Source organism: Betta splendens, chromosome 2 (assembly GCF_900634795.4).
Source record: "Betta splendens chromosome 2, fBetSpl5.4, whole genome shotgun sequence".
Taxonomy (NCBI): Eukaryota; Metazoa; Chordata; class Actinopteri; order Anabantiformes; family Osphronemidae; genus Betta; species Betta splendens.
In genome coordinates this window covers 10,371,427-10,389,488 of record NC_040882.2, presented here as the reverse complement: position 1 = coordinate 10,389,488, position 18,062 = coordinate 10,371,427, and the positions used below count along the sequence as shown (strand labels likewise).

The 18,062-nt window shown below is 50.7% G+C and overlaps 1 protein-coding gene across 5 annotated transcripts in view; it reads right to left on the bottom strand.

Annotated features, from left to right (window-relative positions):
• The window catches only part of LOC114865850 (potassium voltage-gated channel subfamily H member 7-like), a 24,634-nt gene extending 6,572 nt beyond the window's left edge, over positions 1 to 18,062 (bottom strand). Inside the window, exons 1-12 of one of the 5 annotated variants that reach the window (XM_029167345.3) lie at positions 17,563 to 18,062; positions 16,946 to 16,966; positions 15,740 to 15,763; positions 14,813 to 15,027; positions 11,883 to 12,308; positions 7,288 to 7,519; positions 7,049 to 7,216; positions 6,677 to 6,876; positions 4,573 to 4,825; positions 2,897 to 3,102; positions 2,264 to 2,348; positions 559 to 846 (exon numbers count right to left, since the gene is read on the bottom strand). In XM_029167345.3, the coding sequence (XP_029023178.1) occupies positions 559 to 846; positions 2,264 to 2,348; positions 2,897 to 3,102; positions 4,573 to 4,825; positions 6,677 to 6,876; positions 7,049 to 7,216; positions 7,288 to 7,519; positions 11,883 to 12,308; positions 14,813 to 15,027; positions 15,740 to 15,763; positions 16,946 to 16,966; positions 17,563 to 17,950 (2,506 nt within the window). In that variant the 5' untranslated portion in view covers positions 17,951 to 18,062. Of the gene's footprint in view, positions 1 to 558; positions 847 to 2,263; positions 2,349 to 2,896; positions 3,103 to 4,572; positions 4,828 to 6,675; positions 6,877 to 7,048; positions 7,217 to 7,287; positions 7,520 to 11,882; positions 12,309 to 14,812; positions 15,028 to 15,739; positions 15,764 to 16,945; positions 16,967 to 17,562 lie in introns of all 5 variants that reach the window. The other 4 variants (XM_029167352.3, XM_029167360.3, XM_029167353.3 and 1 more) reach the window with 4 other exon arrangements.

Sequence of the window (18,062 nt, the reverse complement as noted above, 5' to 3'; positions counted from 1 at the left end):
GGCATGTTACAGGGTAAAAATAAAGCAAATGGTGAAGCTCATATTGAATTGAAGTTTCACTACATAAAGAAAAGTCTTCAATCTTCTCAATCTAAAGGAAACATCTCTAAACAAACTAATGGCTTCAGCTAAAACAACATGTAATTCTCCTAACTTTTATTCTCTGTTGCTCCATTAATGTGGGTTGTTGTTCTATATTATGCTGCTACAGTAAACGGGACACGTCTTAATGTGTTAATGTACTGGAGACAATCAAACACGTTTAATGGAGACTAATAGAGAAATGCGTCATTACCTTTTGCACTCGTTAGAGGTAAATTAGTAAAAAACATTTGTTTATTCAGTTCGTTCTACTCGCTGTAGTCCCGTCTCACATTCAGCCAAAGTTTCTCCGGCTTTAAGTCTGCCCAGTGTTTCTACACCACTCTGACAAATGGTTTCCATTCACAGAAACGTTTACTGGTGAATAATGTTTTGAAGCACTTCCCTTTCCTCGAGCTGAAGTCAAATCTCTCGTTACCAATAGAAGGAAAATGTGGGAATAAAGGAGGCGGATACCTTTATACGCCTGCTCCTGAGGGCCGTCGCCCGCCTGCCCGTCAGGAGCGCCGCTCAGCCCGAGGCCCAGGGCCTGGTCCCTCACCAGCGGGTAGCCCAGGACCCCAGAGCACAGGGGCCTCTGCTCCTCCTCCTCCTCCCGGCCCTCTTCCTCCTCCTCCTCCTCCTCCTCCTCCCCCTCCGCCTCCTCGGTGGACTCTCTCCGGTCCTCGGCTGCTGAGGGGGCGTAGACCTGCTTCCCCCGCCTGCTCTCGCAGTAGGCGGCCGCCGACTCTTTGTTGTGGGAACCTGCGGGGACAAATGCTAATGAGGAGCTCTGCTGAGGGACACTGCCGTCCCTCCGGGGAAGTCGGGCCTGACTCATTATCGCTGACAACAGGTACAGTAGCTGGCGCTGTGCTTTGGAGGTGACGCGAGGACAAACAGCAGCGGGCGGCAGTCAGAGCGAGTGTGTCCGTGAGTAACTGCCTAGCGATCCCTCATCGCAGCTCATCGGACTAAACGCCGCATCCTCACACCTGACGGACGCATCAGGGCCGCTCCATCACAACTGTGCGGTACATTCTCAGTCTCTGCTTGTGTTATATCGGGGGGCTGGCGATGCTGTACTCAGACTGCTGGTAACCATGGCGACCAATTAGATTTGCCTGAATGGAAGCAAACTGCTGAGCTGCTGTGTCGAGGTTCTCTCTCCAGGTCTCCTGGCTGTGAGAAGTCAGATTACAGCGGCTCCCGCAGCGCAGAGTGCATACACTGAGTACACTGGAACTGATCTGGAGACAGATTTTCACAGCACATCATGTAACAAAAGCCCAGTTCAAATCTGACTTCCATCTGTGTAACAAAGTGACCCACGTCACTATTTGGGAGGACAGACTGAGACTCTAGTGTCCTTTTGACAACTGAACAGTCATAACTATAGTGTCTGCAGCCACCAAGCAAAACTCAGGTGTAAAATATTAAAGTAAATACATGTTTTAACTAATTAATATGTAAATCCTGGTTTAATCCTGGCTCAGTCTGTTGGGCTCATTCAGGTTTTATAATGCTTCTCTGAGCCTTATTAAAACAGGGTTTTATCTGCCGTAAAATAAGTCTGAACGCTTCCTAACGTATGAAACACTGATTTTATCAAACACCAGTTATTATTCTGGCTGAGCACCAGCCTGTTTTCATCACAGAAGACTGGGAATAAGTGAGGACTCCTTCAGCCCCTTAATTGGATACTTGACATTATTATTTCATAATGCGCTGTTCAACCCTGGAACTTGTTTGTGGATGAGACCCAGATGTGAGGTTCTGTGTACATATCAAACATATGAGCTCCAACACGTTCAACATTTAAAGCAACGTTGCTGAATCTAATGTGTCTTTATGTACTATTATTGTGAAATCACCTTCAGGTTGAAGCTAAACAAACACACTCTCTCCCGAGAAATAAAAAGGACTGGATCCTGGACCAGAGCACGTTAAAGCCAGTCATTAAATATAAACTGTGCTACTTGGCTTTTAAATAAAACAAATAAAAAACATTAGATTGTTTTTTTTTTCTTGATAAGTGACTGAAAAATAGATTCTTTCAAGCATAAGGGGCAAAAACTAAAGTCTAAAATTAATTAGTTAATCATAACTTTAAACTGTTTTTACATAAAATCCAAGGAACAAATTCAAACCAATGAACAACACGGCCCTCGATGTCACTGACCTGTAGACGATTTCCTTTTGTAGGACACTCTTCTCCGACACTTGATGTCGTCCATGTTGGAATCCGTGGCTTTCAGGTAGGTCGTCTGGAAACATCAGCAACACGTGATCAGAGGGAACCACAGCACGCGCGACGGCGGCTCCTTAACTAAGAAACACAAGCTCCTTCCTGCGTATCTCAGCACCGTGGCCTCTCTCTCATCTCTGTCTCTACTTTCTCAGAATAAAGCAAAGTGAACTTGATGTGGATCCTCGTGTGGCTGCCCTCTCACGTCTTTCCACTACACTCAATTCATTGTAATTACAGCCTACATCAGGTCCTCTGTCTGTGGCATCCATCCCACTCTAAGTGCCCTCTGCTGTATCTCCAACTTATCTTCAAGCTAATAGAACACAGAGCAGAGTCCAAATGAGGCCTCATGCTTTCACTTTCCCAACTGTGCATGAAAAGAAGCGCTAAAGAGTAATAATAAAAAAACATCTGTCTGATTCTAATGGACACAGCAGAGATGAACTACAAGAAAGTCTGTTTAATTCAACTTAATGGTTTCAACCAGACTGAGAATGATTTTACACAAAAGGCCACTGCAGACACAGACACAGCCACAGACTGGGGCTGTAGTGGCTGATTTACCTTAGCCTTTTCATCGCGAAGGTCAAAGGTCAGCTCCAGGTTCATGAGGAAGTGGTCGGCAAACTCCGGATACATGTCCAGTACTTCCAGGATTTCCTCCCTCTGGATGGTGTGGAGGTCGCAGTAGCTGAGCGCCCGCACGTCGGCGCAGGACTTGCCTGGCTTGGTGTACAGGTGGATCATCTCGCCGAAGATGTCGTTCTTACCTGGAGCAGGAACACAACGAGAGCCGACATGCAAAAAGTCCCATTAAAAAAAGACCTACCTTTCTAAATCATTCAAGCTCCTGCAGAGCTGCCAGCTCAGGTCCTGGAGGCAGACGCCCTCTCTGCTTTACGGCTTCAAACCTTCCTACTACCTGCGTTTAGTTGCTGGTCCAACAGACCTGCCTGCGTTGTTCTCTATACCCTCTCCCCAGTTGGTTGAAGCAGATGGCGGCCCATCCTGAGCCTGCTTCTGCTGGGTTTTTTTTCCTCTCCACGGTCTCCTGGTGCTGCTCAGGGGGATTTATTTATTATATTATTATTTTATGTGTTCTATCTTGCCTGGACTGGGTGCTACATGTATATAAATAAACCACACTGACTTGTTCATAAAGACCAGCATCAGGAAGCTAAAGGAGCTGAACCATATGTAGGCCAGCGTATGATGACCCAAAAAAGACAAGCTAATATAAAACAACATTTGTTTTGCTTCACAGCTGTGCAAGCGGAGCCATCAACATCTGTACCTTCCCGCCGCGGCGCTCACGCGTGACGCATGGGCTCGCGTAAAGGTGCGCGATCAGCAGAATCAGGGCCGCCGAGCTGCGCGTAACCTCCAGCTTCATCGCGGCCCTTGCTCATCGCGACCCTATTGTGTCACCGCTCCTCCGCTGCACGAAAACAGCTGTTTAATGAAGAGCAAATGCAGCTGCCAGCTGCCGGACGGAGGGAGGGGGGGGGGTCGGCATGCGCCGAACCCTCGCCGCCTCCTTTGCTCCGTCGCTACTCTTGAATCCCTCGCGCTGCCCTCTATGTTTAACTCTCCCGTTCTCTCCCCCCGCTTGTCTTTTTCTTTCGGCTGCGCCCACTCGCAGCTCTCCATCGCTCAGTGCCTGTACCGTCATCCATCTCTAATCGCGGCCTCTCTCCTCTCCCTCGTCCACACGGATCCCGTTACTCTCGTCTTCCAATCTGTCCTCCTCCACTCTTTTCTCTCTTCCCCTCCGTCTGAGGCACGACTCCGAGGCAGCACACAGTCGCACTGTTCTTAGAACCAAGAAAGCACAACGGGGACCTCAGATGCCGACTCAGCCGTGTCACAGCAGGGCGAGTTACAAAGTCAATCCTTATGTCCTGCTCAGCACTGACTCAGCGTGACCAGCATCCATCAGCAGGCGTGACCAGCTAGACGCTCGCTGGAGAGACTCCACAACACTAACTACATGTTTGGCATATATTGATGGAAATGCAACCGTGGCAGACAGAGGATTATGATGGGGTCATTCTTTAAAATGCAGACTTAAGGCCATGAAATTAGCTCCAAGAGGTTGGTTAGCAGCTAAATTCACCCTGTCAAAAGACATGAAGGCGTAAAAGTTATAATATGCCCACAGAGCTCCGCAGTTACTGTTTCAGTAAGTCACTGCCATGAAGCGCGTCAGCGTGGTTCAGTGACGTGTAGCGGAGACCCACCCAGGATGGCCACCACCACGTCGTCTTTGAGGATTTCGATGGAGCCGCGGGTGACGAAGTAGAGGGCCGTGAGCACGTCTCCGCCGTGGACGAGGGTGTCTCCGGGGGGCACGTGGGTGGTCTTGAACCTCATGGCCAGGGCCCGGAGGCAGCCCTTAGTCGCTCCACGGAAGGCCTTGCAGCCCTGGAGGAGGCTCTTGTTGAGGTGGAGGCAGATATCTGCCTGCAGGCACTCTGGGAACCCCTTCAGAACCTGAGGGAGGGTCACAGCACGCGTTTATGATCAGATAAGATGTGCAGGAATGCTCTTCAAAATATGCTCTGATGTGCTCTGAATGTCAATGTGTGCCGAGTTGAAGGTCGAATTGACTGGATTCCCAGAGAAGCTTGGTAGATTTGCCACTTGTGTTCTTTCCTTCTTCTCAAAACCTATTTGTGCAGTGGAAACAGCCTGAGACGCGCCCTCACACGGAGCTGCAGTTTAGCTGTCACCGAGCCGTTCGGCAGCTTTACACGAAGCACGAGACACAACATTTAGGGGCCGGGGAGCTGCAGGTAAATGACAGGACGAACTCAGAGCACAGGTTCAGTGTTTGTTTGTGATATCGCTTACACAGAATCACAACGTGGTTTATGTGGAGATAAGATCCAGTCTCATCTGACAGACTATTACTACAGATTATTGAAGCACTCCTCTCTCTGCACTCTGACTCATAATCTGCTACAGCCGGCAGTTACGACTAATATTACAATCTAAACGGGCTGTGAAGCATCGCTACATAACTTAGACTTCAGGGAAATATTATTTAAATGAGGAAATTCAAACATTACTGTGAGGACTTACCCTTTAACGACAAAGATACAGTGACCACTGACAAAACAACTAACGTTCCCCGGACAATGTGAACTCACTGTAAAGGACACACATTATCTTTGAAACGTTCACACCACAACAGACTGTGGAAGCCAGGGAAGAGGGACAGCAGCAACCAAAAACACATTTCTTATCGTTCCGATGACACAAGCACAGCGAAAGAAATGTAGCCTGAACTGCTTCTCCGGCTCTGACAGGCTTTTTTTTTTTTTTTTGTTGTTGCTCGGAACGAAATACAAACTGATCAGTAGATTTGGAAAGGAAAGACTGAACAACATTTGGCAAGCGCAGGTGCCACCGCAGAGCGCGCAGCCAAGCCTCCCACAGTAGGAGGGAATCTTGGCAGCGCCCTGCGAGGCAGTGCCCACTCTCACAAGCGTGATTCACCGTCTCTGGTACCAGATGAATACCACGGGGTTGTGTTGGAATATACACATTTCATGCAAAAGGAGGACCTCGAGGCGGGCCACATGCAAGTCTAGCACGGCTCCACCGCTGCCGTGGCCTCCAGGAAACACTCAGCGGGAATGTATGCGAGTCTGAGGCATGCATTAGTGAGGACTGTAAATGCATCTGTGATGCGGAATCACAGGGATTGTTTACAGTGCAGCGAGGCTGTGTTCATGTGTGTGCAGTCAATGTACAAGACTGAGGGAACGCTCCCTCTAAGAGCATGCGTGTGGGACGGTCATGAAACAACTTCGGTCTCCTGCACATTAAATACATTCCACTATGATCAGTAGATGAGGCTCTGCTACTGAGGAACATACATCAGTTGTGTTAACACATGTACCTCCTGCTCTTACCAGAGTGGTGAGGTCATTCCATTTGATATGAGGCAGACATGAAAGAGACAAACTTATATAAGTACCATGAACAGTATCGTGATGAGAAAAGCCAGCGCTGCCGTGCACACGAGCAGCGGCCGCGGCTTTCGCTCCACCCGTGGCCATGGCTGCACGCCGCACAGTATGATGATGCTGCGGCGCCATTATACTGTGCCTATGAAGTACAGTAACACGACTGCTTCACGGATACATGGTGCGAGCATTTGCTGGGGGGGGGAATTCACATGACAGACAATATATAAGCACCCCCCGGAGAGGAAAGCCACAACAAACTGGAAGTCAAAGGCAGATTTTGTTACTATTGTGACATAAACACACACCGGGAACGTATTAATAGGAGACCCTGAACGCCACATGCCGCTGCTCACGCTCCCCCTCGTACCATATTCATGTCGATGCCGTTGGTGTACGTCCAGGCGTGCTGGAAGTACTCCTCCAGCCGCTGCCTCAGCGGGTTGGGGATCTGGTGGAAGCGGATGAATTCCTTGACCCGCAGCATCTGCAGGTGGTAGCGGGCGGTGCCCGAGTACAAGCGCTGGATGATGGCGGACACGTTCCCGAAGATGCTGGCGTACATCAGGGCTGGAGGAGAAGGCGCACAGATGATGACAGAGATGGCGTCTGGAACCGCTCATACACAAGACCCACCCCCCTGCTCCATAACATTACTGTACATAGATTATGAATGTGTTATAAAGCCAACCGGCATGCGCTAGGGTTGAATAGTGTGTGTCCTGCGTGTGCTCTGACTCACATCCAATGAGCATGACGCAGATGGAGAAGATCTTCTCCGAGTTGGTGTTGGGGGAGACGTTCCCGAAGCCCACGCTGGTCAGGCTGCTGAAGGTGAAGTAGAGCGCTGTGACGTACTTGTCTTTGATGGAGGGGCCCGAGCTGGGGTCGCTGTAGTTGTACTTTTTTCCTGTGATGCAAAAGGAAAGCCCAGTGAAGCGAGCGTGGAGCGGACCGCGCGCGTGCCGGGCCGCAGCTCACCTATGGACACGCCCAGGTTGTCCAGCCAGCCGATCTTGTGCTCCAGATACGGCTTCTCCACGTTGCCGATGGCGTACCAGATGCAGGCCAGCCAATGGGCGATGAGCGCGAAGATGCACATGAGCAGCATGAGCACGGCGGCCCCGTACTCCGAGTAGCGGTCCAGCTTACGGGCCACTCGCACCAGCCGCAGGAGACGGGCCGTCTTCAGCAGGCCGATCAGAGTGGTGGTCTGGAGCGGAACAGAGAGGACATACATGTCTGAGCACTGCTACCAGCTTCGCTGCCTCTCAGGCTCTGTGGGTTTCTGCTTTGTGACTTGCAGCCCATCACAGACCATCTGGACTGGAAGAACCCCCTCCTGAGCCTTTTGTCTAGTTTGTTATCAGCTCTGTGTTGTGTATTTCGGTTTGTAAGCAGGTTTCTCCCCAGAGAATCCAGGAAGCTCCGTTAAAGTGATTTTATAATTAAATGCAATTAGCCCCCATGTGATTTTTTTCTTTGCAGCCACACCTTACCGATCTTGGCTTTGTCTCTGATGCCGTCACATACACTATAAACATGTTCATATATATACTGAAGTTACACGTTTGACACACAATCTGCATTTTTGGTGAAACAGCAGCCTTGTACACGTTTGTGTTCCCTCGTGGCTCAGGTGCACCATTATAAATGTCATCAACACACCCACTCACTGGCTGCAGTAAACTCTGTTTGAAGTCCATGCAGGACAACGCTGCTCACACATGACGTGAGTTCAAGACACGTGGAGAATAAACCAGCGTTACCACGTCGCTAGCTCAGAGCAGACAGCGCTGACTGAAACGTGTCCTTCAATGCCTCGGCCGCCGTCAGAGTCAGGGCTTCAGATCCCACGGACCAAAACATGGCCGTGACTCACGCAGCGTCAGTATGGCGCTGACTGTAGAGTAGCATGATCATGTGCATGAGCAGGAGAGAAAGGGCGAGTTGTGATTCATCCATTGGCTGATGAGACAGTTTTGGAAAGATGCAGATGACGGTAAAATTAGCTCAGAAAATGTATAAATATCAGCAGCTTGGAGCGTTCGTCGAAGCCTTGAAGTCGGTCGGTGGGAAGAAAAGCAGCATCCACGCAGCTCCTCAGGATCCATATGCACACACCCCCACAGACGACACACAGTTGTACTCGTACATCACAACGTACACGCGGCGTCGCCCGCTTTGTTTCAATTTGAAGCACTTCGAATCCTCTGGACTCCGGTTTCTGGTCCGACCGCATTAACACAGACGTTTGGGAGGAAGCTGTGCGTGGGGCGGAGGATCGGTAGCGTGCAGCCATGAAACAAGCCCTGATCCATGATCAGTGCAATCTGTAAACACAGTAAGTGGGAGTTGGAGCACACTAATAGCTTCTAAACCTCCTCAATGTGTCTGACAATTATCCTAATATCCTCGGGGAAATCATTACCCACAGTCTGTAATTGCGCCTCATCGCATCTATACCTTATTTAAGTGTCTTGTACAGGTGTTATGTTGTCAAACCTGATGCTTTCGAGGAGGAATGACTCATGAGGAAGTGTGTGTCCATCACAGTGTAGAGGAGTTTGTGGCTGCTCCTGATGGGTCCCTTAAAGACCCACCGTTGTCCTCATCTCATCACTGCTCATCACCGAATCACTGTTATCTGTCAGTGACAACCAACAGCACAGCGGATGAATCATAAAGGCAAACGGATGAGTCCAGAATCGCCCGGCGGCCGCTGTGTGTGACCTGCACGGGCGCCGCCGCCCCACGACGTGGCCCACGCTGCGTGAAGTTGATTCGAATCTGGCCTTACAGTAAGTCAGAGGCGATTGGAGCTGAGCGGTGGAGCCATGGCTACTTAAACCATCCAGGCTCCGTGTTGCTGCAGGAGCGACGCCGGCATCCGTCCAAACGCGTTTTCACGCCCCTGACGCTGGGTGATCTTCAGAGCATGTGCCTGTTTCTCAATGTCCTGGACACAAAGCAACTTGCTTTTGCTCCATCTATGCAGATGGGCTGGACATTTGAGACCAACACAGCCGTTCTGATGAAGCCTGCTCAGACCAGACATCAGCACACGTGGCTTTTCTGCTACGAACGACTTTTACGCAGCAGCAGAATCGCTCTCACACACGAGCGTCTTTCTCCCGCGGGGGTCTAACGGGACAAATGCAATCTGTATGGCAGCGAAGCAAGAACCAGGCTCGTGCAGGATAAAACTGCCATTATGAAAAATTAATTACTGCAGCCTTAAACGCGTTGGTGACGGATAAAGCTCTGTTTGCACGCGAGCCGCGAGGTTGACAGCATTGTTTGGAACAAGTCGTGGATGCACACGTGTCTTATTGTCTGACTGAAAAGCTGCGCAGGAATGTAAAACAGTGCTGTCTATTCTGAGCGCGCACACAATTGCAGCAGGGCAAAAGTGAGATTGAGGAGGCTGCTTCGCCGTAACAAGCAGCCTCCTCTTTCTTCTTTGTTTAGCACAGCTGTTGGTGCAGGTTTGTAGCAAGATTGAGTTGGAGGATTTAACAAAAGGCACAATAAAGCTCCTTTCACTCTGGTGAAACAAAGAGCTGAATGCGGTGTCATTTGCATATGAGAAATAATCTACAAAAACAACTGGTGCTGTCCTGACTACTGAAACCAAACAACCCCCTGATGCTCTGACATATTCTGGATCAGAGGCACTTGTTGCGCTTATTGTAGAGAATAAATCTACTGTAGCTGAGTTATGAGATTGACATTTGAATTCTGGTTCAGAGCCGTGGCTCTAACGTGCAAATAAATCTCATGCTACAACAACAACGCGCTGACATGAAAATGATGGAAGCGCTCAAATGGCTCACGCACGCAAATCTGCACCGCATCATTTCTTCCGGCCGCGGAGTTCAAAACGCCAACCTGCGTGTTCCTAACGAAGACAGAACCTTAACATGTTGTCGGAGACGGTTTCCAGGCAACAAAAGGTGCACGGGGTCGCGTCTATAAATAGCGGCCGTCTCTGCACGCGGGGGCTAAAATAGCAGGCTTCAAAGGGGCGAGCTAAAAGCGTACATGCGCGCGCTATTTTCAGGTCGCGGCGATTGGAGGAGCCAAAATAGCGCTCGTCCTGACGCTGTCTGCTTTGAACGCGAGCTGTGGCAGCAACACACATTCTGTCAGCGCACCAGTCATCCAGATGTATGATGCGGACGTACAGCGAGCTGCGCTGTCTGCTCCGCTTTCCCCGGCTGCCACTCACTGTCGGCCTGCAGCCATGGACTCCCTCTCAGGAATACACACCTAATGGTAAATAATGACTGTGCAAAGCAGCAGGCTGACACCAGGGCCTCGCCCTCCACACGCGCAGCTGCAGCGTCGCACAGGGGCGAGGCTGAAGGAGGCCTGTGCTGTTCTGACACACTGAACTACACTGTGTTTCCTTCGTCGTGTGCTTCTTTTCTGCCTTTATTCTCATCCTGCAGGACTCAAAGCCTGTGCCGAGGCACCGGCATGCGGTCGCATATTGTTTGCATTAATTATCCTGGAGGTATGTCTCTGAATTAGGACTCATCTGTTACCTCCTTCAGCAAAAAAGAATTATTGTGACTTTCTCATTAATTCAAGAAACTTTGCACACGTCATTACCAGGTATTTCCACATTTTTTGGGCATGGTGCATTTTCTTGTTATTACAGGGTATTAAAGAAACTTTTCCCGTTTTAAGAACTTATCATTTTATCATTTCTTCAACTGGAGTCTCTGCCACATTAACGTGTGCAGGCTGCTGCATAAACCCTGGCACAGGTACTGATCAGCACTCTCCTCTCTGCTGCACCACGCTCTTCGTATGGTTGTTATTATGAACTAATTGCACTAATCAAGCTGCACCTGTTTGGTTGAGTGGGACTCAGGCTTTCACGCTGGAACTTTCAGAGGGTTATATCTCTGCACTGCTGTCAAGGCGGCTCAGTGAGGCCGGCTGTCAGCACAAAATCACCTCTCCATACTAATGCAAATGCTGAATCACGGGGAGATTCTCAGTCATGCAGATGAGGTAGTCTGGAAGTTGAGTTGCGGCATCTGGACCTCTTTCCTCAACGTTTCATCATGGCCATCATTCTAGGGTTGACTGGAGCCCCCACATTTAAGCTCCAGGTTCATATCTGCACTGAACAGGTGGACAATGGAGAGAAAGGAGCGGATGTGGAGTAGATGTACAGGCTGTCACAGACCACATAGATGTGGGGGCCAGAAGCACTCAGACCACCAGGGGTAAAACCAAGGTTACCAAGGGTAAAAGGTTGGGTTACTACACTGTAGAGTCACCAGGTCATCATCTACAGGTAACCACCCCTGCCGACCAGGAGGAACTCTTTGATTTGCATCACCCAGTACAGGACAAACTACAAGAGATCAGAGACCATCTTTGATTTGAAGCCTGTGCAATGAAAACTGGTGCTGCAGCTGTCACCAGTCCCAGGTTTAAAGTCAACCTAAATACATCAGTACCTGTCATCACAATCTATATATTGACATATTGAAAAAACATCTAATTACCGTATGCCCAGTTCTGCTGGTTGATACAGTATATAACTGGAACCTCACCTCATCTGATCCTGACCCGAAGATGAGCAGGTCGAACGGGATGGCAGCCACCATGTCTATGAGGAACCAGCCTTTAAAGTAGTGGATGGCAATCTTGCCGGGGTGGCTGACCACCTCCTCATTGGTGTTGACGTAAGTGGTCCTGAAGTTGATGAGGATGTCCACGATGAACATGATGTCCACTATCAGATCGACCACGTTTAACGGCGAGCAGGAGTAGCCGCACTCCCGCCGCTTCTGCTCCTCGATGTCGTTGAGGAGGAAGGCGGCGGAGTAGGGCGTGAAGATGGCCGTGTAGATGACCAGCAGCAGGATCAGCCAGTCCCACACCGCCTTGAAGGGGCTGTAGTGGAGGATGGTCCACTTGTCGATGCGCGGCGTCTGCAGCTTGTACTCGGGCAGCACGTCCGCGCCCAGAGACAGAACCTGAGGGAGCAGACAGGCGTCAGTGCTGCTGGCGCCAACCACAAACATCCATTTAAGACACAAAAGCACGTTTCCTGCCTTGTAAACTGATTTACAGAGGCACTAAAGGCCTAATCCAGCCGTTACTTATCCTCCACATTGATGAATGGTGCAAATATACTCTACATTCAAACAGTCGGCTTGTGCTTTATGGCGCCCCGATGGGTCAAACAGAGGTTGTGCTTGTTGATGTGTAAGTGATCTGGCTGCAGGAGATGAACTTTGGTCCTGACTGGATGTACAGGCTGTACTGTACACACAGTAAAACCTTGCAAAAAGCACACAACGATGCATAAAACAGCTTTTTTTCTTGGGGCAAATACTTCATCTGCAGATTTAAAAGCCTTTAATAATGATGGCAAAAAGGGAAAATGGGTGATATAGAAGTCAGTCGAAACCGGCTGCATAAAATCATTATTTTGCATCTCTACCCCATTGAGTCTGAATGTCATTGTCATTAGCGCTCTTATTGCAGTCAGCATATGTAATATAACCAAAGAGCGGTTAACATTAATATTACAGCACCGTCACACACCATTTCAGATTAGAGTCTCAGTGACTTAGAGATAATTATAGGTATGGGATGAGGACACAATCTATTCATCTAAGTGACAACTCAATAGGCAGGAACTGCTCAGGCCACGGCTCTTTTGCCGCTCGTTACTGGAGCTCAGAGGCGGAGATCCCGGCGAGGTGCAGGTACATGAGCAGCAAGGGCAGAGAAACAAGACCGGCGTGTCCCTGAGAGTGGGAGCTAAAGCGAAACGACTGCGTTGGAGTCTATCACTCCCGGCGTGTTCCCTGATCTGCAGCCTGGTCACCTTCATCAGCCCTGTGATGAAGAGGACGCGGGGGCAGAGGGACGGTGCACGACAAAAAAAAAAAAAGAAAAAAAAAAGCTGACATGTTAATAATTGAATCGGTTATTAGAAACTCCTGCCCTCCGAGTGATGGAGAGGGTCAAACGCTTTTACCCTCTGATATAGGATAACCTTTGAAATCGATCAGACGCATCAACCGGGGGACAAACGGACTGCGTTCTATTATTCATCAAGCTGCCACTTCATTAAAGCGTTTTTTAAAATGCTTGTTTCACAGGCAGAGACTGCTGCTGACTTTCTGGATTTGAAAGTTGAGTTACGACTGAAACCGTAGTTCATGGCTCATAATTAGTCATGTACGAGGCGTCTCCTGAGGCGCTGGGAAGCCTGGGAGGAGTCGCTTCCTTGAGTTGGCAGACGGACAACTGTGGGTTAACACGGTGCAGCCAATCTGACTAAATAAAAGATCCCGCCTTAATTATTTAACCTACCTACTGCAGCTATGTGCATCTGAACCTGCTCTTCCTGTGCGTCCGCGAGGCTTCACACAAACCTCAAATGAGCGCTCGCCTGCTCCGCTTGCGCTGGGAAACACGCTTATTATTCATGGGGCCGGAGTGTTGTTCCGTGTTTCTGGAGCGTCCCGCCGGTCCCGTTCGGATCGACCGGCGCCGCTTAATCCGAGGCGTTGAGGGAAAGCGGTGGGCGTCGGAGGCTCACGTGTCTGGGCTGCACAGGCAGAGGCGCTCAGAGCGGAGCAAACGGCGCGGAAGCCGCAGGCTGCACGTCCTCCTCCTCCTCCTCCTCCACCTCATCCTCCGCTGTGCACCCGCCATCTGCCCGCGCGAGCTGAGGGCCGGCCGGGAGGAGACTGCGCCCCTCGCAGCCGGGCTGCGTCTGCATAAACTGTCTGGTTGCTGAGGGGATGCGGTGCGATCCACCCATGGCTTGTTCACGTTTGCTACTATGATCATTTTGTAAGAAATGAGGCGAGACGGGTTGAAATAGGCATACTGGTGCCACCACTGTACCGTACACCACATTACCAGGTCCAATTATAAGCTACTGACACAGCTTCAGTATCAGCTCCATGAACACAACAGGGAGTTACAGTCTGGCGGCTCCTGTCTCTGCTGCTCAACACTGGGCTCCAGCGGTGGATGGGGAGGTCAGGGAGCTCCGGCTCCGGCTCTGAAGCCGCGCGCGGGACTTGCCTCCGAGTGCAAACAGAGGTCGGGTTGCGTGTCCTCTACCCCGTGCACCACTAATGGGCAGAATGCAAAGCTGAGACCTAATCAGCGGTTTGGGGGCAGCTCTGACGGACCGCTGGGGATACAGCAGATCCACTGTGCCGTGAAGGTGGGGATGACCTCCAACCCGCTCTGTAACTCTAGTACTATGGCCCGAGCTCTGCGTGCCGTCTGCCTGTGGTAAGAGTATCCCTGATTACTTGGCGCAAGTGACAGACACCTCTGGTGTTTTACATATCAGACCCCTTGAGTTTCAGTTAATCATCCTGAGGGCAGGAGAGGGCGGGAGAGAGGGAGGTATGATGAACATTAGGAATAAATCCCAATCTCACCATATCAACTCAATAAAAACAACAGTAAACAGCTGATGGCTTAGTTCGGCACTGGCTTTTACCTGCGTGACCTTGTCCGTCACATTGTGCGTCCGGTCCTTGACTTTGGGCGCGATGATGGTTTTCTCCGAGGACGGCGGCGAGGGGCACTTCTTCTCGTTGTTGGCCTCGGAGAAGTTGAGCGTGATGAGGGGGATCTTGTTGATGGTGCTGTACTTGTTAAGGTTGGAGTCGGAGGTGGAGCCGAGCAAGCTGGATTTGATCTGGCTGAGTGGGCCTGAAAGAGAGAGAGAGAGAGAGAGAGCGGGCGGGCGAGCGAGCGCGCGCGCGCGGCTGTCATCATTAGAGGCTGCTACATGCGCTACCGCGGCCGGGCGGCTGTCCGTCTAATGGGCTCTTGTGAGTCACGGACACCAGAGAGCAGCGGCGTGTGCGTGTGATCGATGTGACACGGGTGGCGAGTATGGAGGGGCCTCTGTTGGAGTGAATTCAAGCACAACACTGTGAATACAACACACACTGAAACAAACTCAACACCCTCTGATTGAGCCGTCTAGGGTGAACAGGCCTTTCAAAGTTTCTCATTAAAAAATAATGAAGGACACTGTTGGTGAAAGAAAAGAATGATTCAATGAACAATCAAAGAATACACACTTAGTCAAAGCACCTCAGACATAATGAGCATGTTCCTGAATGAACTTACTCTTCCCTCAATACACCACACACGCTTCCCTACAAGCGCGGGACTCCCACTAACTGGCTGGCTTCTGGTGAAGGCATTCAACAGTGACGGAACGACACGAGGCCCGATGAGGGTGATAAAAAGTGAAAGAGAGAATCGCCGAGTCAGCGCGCAGCGAGGCCGCGCCGCGCGTTCCCTCTTTGGACGGAGCACAGTCGAGGACAGCGGGGGATGAGCGGGTGCATGCGCGGCGACGACACAGACACACAAACGGGACGTTGGAAGGAAGAAAAAGCCAAAGCCATACCCCCAGCCATCCAGGAGCGCGACACTAGCAAGCCAGGAGAGAGGAGAGACAGGGGCAGAGGGGACAGCGGCGTTATGGACGGGTGGCTGGCAGGAGCAGTCACGGGCACAAACAGCATCACTTCTGTCAGCTCAGTCCACAAAGACGCGTGTGGACTAGCGCACGTGAGCAGAATCGACCCAATGGATGCAAAGTGTCGTTTTTTTGAAAACCTCCATCTGCTCGTACATCAAACACGTAGTGTTAGTGTAGCGTTCAGGGAAAACAATTAGAAAGCACAAAAAGCAGTTTTCTGCTTGTGTTTCTCTTTTATAGATGCAGATTTGTAAATATGACAGAACGTCATCGACAAACTAAGCGAAACCCCAAGCAGAACACTGCTGTTTTTCAGTCTGCAAGACTAAGCTTCCCCCAGACACACTTCATGTTTTATGTATGGTTTGACGGAAGAGTTGACAAAACACGACTTTGTGTACATTTTATTCATTTATTCACAACCTCAAACCAATAGGCGCATGTTTGTTTGTTCACACGCGTCCTGTCTGATAGTTGCCCTGCCTCACATACAAATCATCAGGAGACGGAGCTCTCTCTGCTGTGGGAGACGAGATGATGTGTTTGATATTGCACTTTAATTATGGGATTATATCAGGCGTAAACTGGACCGTCGGCTGGAAGTTGGAGTATATGCAGTGTTAATGCATGCAGCCCGAGCACCGCCGCAGGCCCACTGTATTTAATAAAGACAAGGATGAGAGGAGCGTGACGAATGCACGGCTTTCCTTTCATTCGCTCGGCAACAACGGAAGCAGGGGTTGCACGGAAGAAATCACAGGTCACAGACAGTGGGAGGACTCATCCTGTGAAGCCTCATCGATTTCCCTCAATGAACGGAGCAAGAGAGGAGGTTTAATGTGTTGCTTCATGCAGGCGCGTGCGGAGGTCAGCGCGGCGCTGTCGCTGGTGTCGGGTTCTAACTGGGCCGTTCCCTGGACCGCACCGGCGACTGGACCCGAGTCACCCAGCCCTGCACCGGTTCAGGCTCAGCAGCGGACAAACACGCCGCCGTCCGTCCACCGAGGCTCCTGCGCTCGACGTAAACCTCAGTGATGCGGAGCAGTCATGCAGCAAGCAGCAGGCTCTGTGCGTTACCCGCAGACGTGCTGAGATTTACAAGTCAAGATGCGGCAGGCTGCAGTTTGTTACCTTTGATATGGCGACCGTTGTCTGTCATAGAGAAGGAAGAAAAGGGGGGGGGGGGCGTGAGAGAAGAATTTCTGGTGTTCTGCGATGACAAATAGGGGCCGACATTAAATCCCCACGACCAGTCCCATGAACAATTCATTACGGTGAAGGAGACATATTACTGTGTCAGCAACTGGGAGCTGTGTGAATGAGAAATGTAGATAAGGGGACGGGGCCAGACTAATTGGCCTGAAGGAAACTGGGTCAGTCTGGGGCCCTTCTTCCCTCAATCAAATGTGTGCCAAAAGGTTAATGAGCGCTTTTGACTGGAGAGAAGATCAATAGCAGTTTAAACGATGACTCACTTTAATGCTGATTAAGAGGCTGCAATGCCACATTTTGCATCTTCTATTTTGGGATCACTGGGGTTTAGGCAATTAATGCAGCTAAGTAATAGTAATTAATGAGTAATTAATTCTGTTAGGAGTGTGTTAATACTAATAACGTATTGATCCATCTGGACTCAAACTTCACTCGCGTCGTGTCGAGAGCGGAGGGGGTCATTATTTTATTCTTACCACAACTTCAACCACCAAAAAAACAAAAGACCGCTCCCCAGAACCCATTAAGCTCCATACCTTCGCTGGCATGCCTGTCCCTGAACGCCATCTTGGAATTGGACCCGAAGCCCTCCATGTCGTGCACGGAGGAGGCTCTGCGGATGCTGCACATGCTCTCTCTGGAGGGAGTCGGCGTGAGGCCGGGGATGGACGGAGCAGCGGCGAGCGCGTTCTCCTGCCTCTGCGGCTGGGTCTGAGCGGCGGCCTGGTCCGGGCACACCCGGTCCCAGGGCCCCTTGGGCGACGAGTGGTCCAGCGGGCCGGACATGGGGGTGGAGCAGTGGCTGGGGGCGATGAGGGCGCGGGTGTCGTTGGCGTAGGACGGGCTGGCGCTCTCGCGGGTGGCGGGCAGCTGGTAGTCGCGCATGGCCACAGAGCCGTCGCTGTGGCGCGGGGAGTCCACCATGACGGCGTCCGGGTCCTCCTGTGGAAGGGACTGCTTGCTGATGCCAAGGAGGTGCAACGCCGGGAAGCGGAAGCGAAAGAATCTCCCTTTTCCTGGGGGAGGAAAAAAGAGC